Here is a 5,000-nt window from a genome sequence, read left to right on the forward strand (position 1 = left end):
GCATGAATTTAGGCTTTGTCTTAGAGAAAACATTTCTCTTATAAGAACAATGGTAGAAACAAATACATTTATATACAAACACAAGAGATAGATTTAAATATATAATAACGAAATGGTATGTTTATTTGGATCTATAGACAAATATGTAGCTGTGGGAAAACTTAGAAAACTTAACTTTTGTAGGCAGAAGTTTGTTTCCCAATCACATGGTTCTGGGTTCAGTCCCACTGAATGGCACTTTGGGCAAGTGTGTTCTACTACAGCTTCAGGCTGAGTAAAAACTTATGAGAGGATCTGGCAGACGGAAACTGAAAGAAGCCAGTTATATATAGATGTTTGTGTGTCTGTTTTGCCCCCCCGCCATCACTTGACAACCGATGTTGGTGTGTTCACATCCCCATAACGTAGTGGTTCGACAAAAAGGGACCGATAGAATAAGTACCAGGCTTACAAAGAATAAATCCTGGGGTTGATTTGTTCGACTAAGGGCCTAACATAACAGGTGTTGGTGTGTTTACATCCCTGTAATTTAGCAGTTCAGCCACAAGAAACTGACAGAATAAGTACCTGACTTTAAAAAAAAAAACATAAAATACATAATGGGATCAAGTCATTCAATTAAAATTCTTCAAAGTGGTGCCCCAGCATGGCCGGTGACCCTGTCAGTGCAGGTGCCACTTAAAAGGCACCCAGTCCACACTATAAAGTGGTTGGACTTTAGAAGGGCATCCAGCTGTAAAAATCCTGCCAAAACAGTCATAGAAGTCTGGTGAAGTTTTGGATAGCAAAAGTCAAAGACTTGCCATGGGACTCAAACTCACATCTTTTATGAACAGAACTGATTTTCTACCACTGGACCAAAACAGTGCGTAGAGAAAATTCAGAAAAGTGGGGAAAATGTCTTAGACTTACCACCGAGAAGGAAATTGGTGAGGCACGATGATGGTCGGCTGTTCACATCGACTGGGGTGATACGGTGACAACTGGTACAGTGATGTAACTCTGTCGAGAGGAGAGAGAAGTTAGAATGGATTAGTTAGCAGATAATTAATGTAAAAGAAAGGGAGTTTAGCTTTGGCAATAATTAAAAACACACACATACATATAGGTACAGGTATTGCTGTGTGGTAAGAAACTTGCTTCCCAACCACATGGTTCTAGGTTCAGTTCACTGTGTGCCACTTGGACAAGTGCCTTCTAATATAGCCTTGGGCTAACCAAAGCCTTGTGAGTGGATTTGGTAGAGGGAAACTGAAAGAAGCCTGTCATACATATTTTAACACATAAAAGCACCAACCAATCGTGGCTGTTTACCAGCCTCCTCTGGCCCTGTGCCGGTGGCACGTAAAAAACACCCACTACACTCACGGAGTGGTTGGCGTTAGGAAGAGCATCAAGCTGTAGAAACATTGTCAAACCAGACTGGAGCCTGGTGCAGCCTTCATGGCTTACCAGACCCCAGTCGAACCGTCCAACCCATGCTAGCATGGAAAACGGACGTTAAATGATGATGATGATGATGATGATCTTGCGTAAGTAATTATTTTAAACCTGGGTATACACCTGGTAGTGCGTTAATTAAAGCACCTTCACTGTCTTTGGCTACCTGATGTCATCCACAGCATGGATATATATGCCAGTGGATTTACTTCAGGAATTCCTCCGTGTCCATCAAGTGTATAACAAATGAGAGAAAGAGAAATTAATAAAAAAAAATCTCATAAATTCCATTTTCTCTTTCTTTTATCTATCATATTTATGTCTGTGTTTGTCCCCTTCCCCACCAGTTGACAACCGGTGATGGTGTGTTTATGTCCCTGCACTTAGTGGTTTGGCAAAAGAGACTGATAGTGCATATTAGTTACAGTTCAGTTGAGTCCATTATCATTGAAGATTTGGGTACGAGACTCGTGTCTGCCAATTTTTGTGCCAAACCTGCTTTTAGCTGACCGAGAAAATACTCAGGTTTCAGTTGCAAAAGACCTCCTTGAATGTGTTGAGAATGATGGAAACTGTGTGGAAACTTTGCGTAGGCTTCTGAACAGGTGTCACCAACCTTTTGACAAAATTTGATGCAGATTCTCCATTCAACTTTCTCTATCATAGTCAGTGTGACGATCACATGCTACACACCTTTCTTCCAAGCACTGCTGTAAACAGTAGAAGTGAACTAGAACGTTAAAACATAGGGTACATGCACAGCAGAGTTCAAGGTCAATCTGTGTCAAGTGATTTCACTCTGTGTGCTTTAGCTTCATTACTATGGCAACAGCCAGTATACTTATTGATTAGACCACGTATATATATGCATATATATATTATAATATATATATATATATAATATAATATGTGATAGATAGATAGATACATACATACGTACGTACGTACGTACATACGTACATACATACATACATACATACATACATACATACATACATGTATTTAATGGTAAGCCAACCCAAGAACTTACAGTACATACCTATTACATTATTAGATGGTATTTTTTTATATGTTTCTCGCTCTCTAGATAGAGAGAGAGACGGACATAGATAGATAGATAGAGAGAGAAGAGAGAGAGAGGGAGGGAGAGAAATAGAGAGAGAGAGATAGACAGACAGACAGTCAGATAGATAGATAACCAGACAAGTGGACAGACAGACAGACAGATATATATATATATATATCTTACTATTTTTATTCGTTGTTACTACGTTTCTTCATACATTGTTACGAAAATTAACCTTTTTAGGCTACTTTCAAGCCTTCGCCATAACTTGATTTATCTTCTACCTCTCTCTCTACAAAATTTACCTTAGGCCAGGCTACCTCAAGCCGTAATCCTATCTCTTCTTCCCTCTCTTCCCATCTCTCAGCCATTGGCGGTCTTTCTTTTTTCCTCCTCTCACCATTACGATTCTATAATTAAATTCCCAATTCAATTTCAACTCCCGTTCGATGTCCGCAGCAAGTTCTTAAAAATTTATCTTACTATTTTTATTCGTTGTTACTACCGTTTCTTCATACATTGTTACGAAAATTTAACCTTTTTAGGCTACTTTCAAGCCTTCGCCATAACTTGATTTATCTTTCTACCTCTCTCTACAAAATTTAACCTTAGGCCAGGCTAACCTCAAGCCGTAATCCTATCTCTTCCCATCTCTTCCCATCTCTCAGCCATTGGCCGGTCTTTCCTTTTTTTCCTCCTCTCACCATTACGATTCTATAATTTAAATTCCCAATTCAATTTCACTCCCGTTCGATGTCACCGCGATGTCCGCAGCAAGTTCTTAAAAATTTATCTTACTATTTTTATTCGTTGTTACTACTCTTGTTACTACGTTTCTTCTTCATACATTGTTACGAAAATTTAACCTTTTTAGGCTACTTTCAAGCCTTCGCCATAACTTGATTTATCTTTCTACCTCTCTCTCTACACAAATTTAACCTTAGGCCAGGCTACCTCAAGCCGTAATCCTATCTCTTCCTTCCCATCTCTTCCCATCTCTCAGCCATTGGCGTCTTTCTTTTTTTCTTTTTCCTCCTCCACCATTACGATTCTATAATTTAAATTCCCAATTCAATTTCAACTCCCGTTCGATGTCCGCAGCAAGTTCTTAAAAATTTATCTTACTATTTTTATTCGTTGTTACTACGTTTCTTCATACATTGTTACGAAAATTTAAACCCTTTTAGGCTACTTTCAAGCCTTCGCCATAACTTGATTTATCTTTCTACCTCTCTCTCTACAAATTTAACCTTAGGCCAGGCTACCTCAAGCCGTAAATCTCTTCATCTCTCTTCCCATCTCTCTTCCCATCTCTCAGCATTGGCGGTCTTTCTTTTTTTCCTCCTCTCACCATTACGATTCTATAATTTAAATTCCCAATTCAATTTCAACTCCCGTTCGATGTCCGCAGCAAGTTCTTAAAAATTTATCTTACTATTTTATTTTCGTTGTTTACTACTTTCTTCATACATTGTTACGAAAATTTAACCTTTTTAGGCTACTTTCAAGCCTTCGCCATAACTTGATTTACCTTTCTACCTCTCTCTCTCTACCTCTCTCTCTAAAATTTAACCTTAGGCCAGGCTACCTCAAGCCGTATCCTATCTCTTCTCTTCCCATCTCTTCCCATCTCTCACCTCATCCATGGCGGTCTTTCTTTTTTTCCTCCTCTCACCATTACGATTCTATAATTTAAATTCCCAATTCAATTTCAACCTCCCGTTCGATGTCCGCAGCAAGTCTTAAAAATTTATCTTACTATTTTTATTCGTTGTTACTACGTTTCTTCATACATTGTTACGAAAATTTAACCTTTTTAGGCTACTTTCAAGCCTTCGCCATAACTTGATTTATCTTTCTACCTCTCTCTCTCTACAAAATTTAACCTTAGGCCAGGCTACCTCAAGCCGTAATCCTCTCTTCCCATTCTCCCTCTCTTCCCATCTCTCAGCCATTGGCGGTCTTTCTTTTTTTCCTCCTCTCACCTTACGATTCTATAATTTAAATTCCCAATTCAATTTCAACTCCCGTTCGATGTCCGCAGCAAGTTCTTAAAAATTTATCTTACTATTTTTATTCGTTGTTACTAACGTTTCTTCATACATTGTTACGAAATTACGAAAATTAACCTTTTAGGCTACTTTCAAGCCTTCGCCATAACTTGATTTATCTTTCTACTCTACTCTCTCTCAACAATTTAACCTTAGGCCAGGCTACCTCAAGCCGTAATCCTATCTCTTCTATCTCTTCCCATCTCTTCCCATCTCTCAGCCATTGGCGGTCTTTCTTTTTTTCCTCCTCTCACCATTACGATTCTATAATTTAAATTCCCAATTCAATTTCAACTCCCGTTCGATGTCCGCAGCAAGTTCTTAAAAATTTATCTTACTATTTTTATTCGTTGTTACTACGTTTCTTCATACATTGTTACGAAAATTTAACCTTTTTAGGCTACTTTCAAGCCTTCGCCATAACTTGATTTATCTTTCTACCT

At 38.5% G+C, this 5,000-nt stretch overlaps 1 protein-coding gene across 1 annotated transcript in view; it reads right to left on the minus strand.

The window, feature by feature from the left end:
- Nucleotides 1-5,000, minus strand: part of LOC115224043 (integrator complex subunit 13) — a 417,069-nt gene that overhangs the window by 116,366 nt on the left and 295,703 nt on the right. Inside the window, exon 9 of the mRNA XM_036513075.1 lies at nucleotides 913-1,002. Coding sequence (XP_036368968.1) covers nucleotides 913-1,002 — 90 coding nt within the window. The remainder of the gene's footprint in view (nucleotides 1-912; nucleotides 1,003-5,000) is intronic.

The sequence above is a fragment of the Octopus sinensis genome, linkage group LG24 (genome assembly GCF_006345805.1).
Source record: "Octopus sinensis linkage group LG24, ASM634580v1, whole genome shotgun sequence".
In the NCBI taxonomy this organism is placed as follows: domain Eukaryota; kingdom Metazoa; phylum Mollusca; class Cephalopoda; order Octopoda; family Octopodidae; genus Octopus; species Octopus sinensis.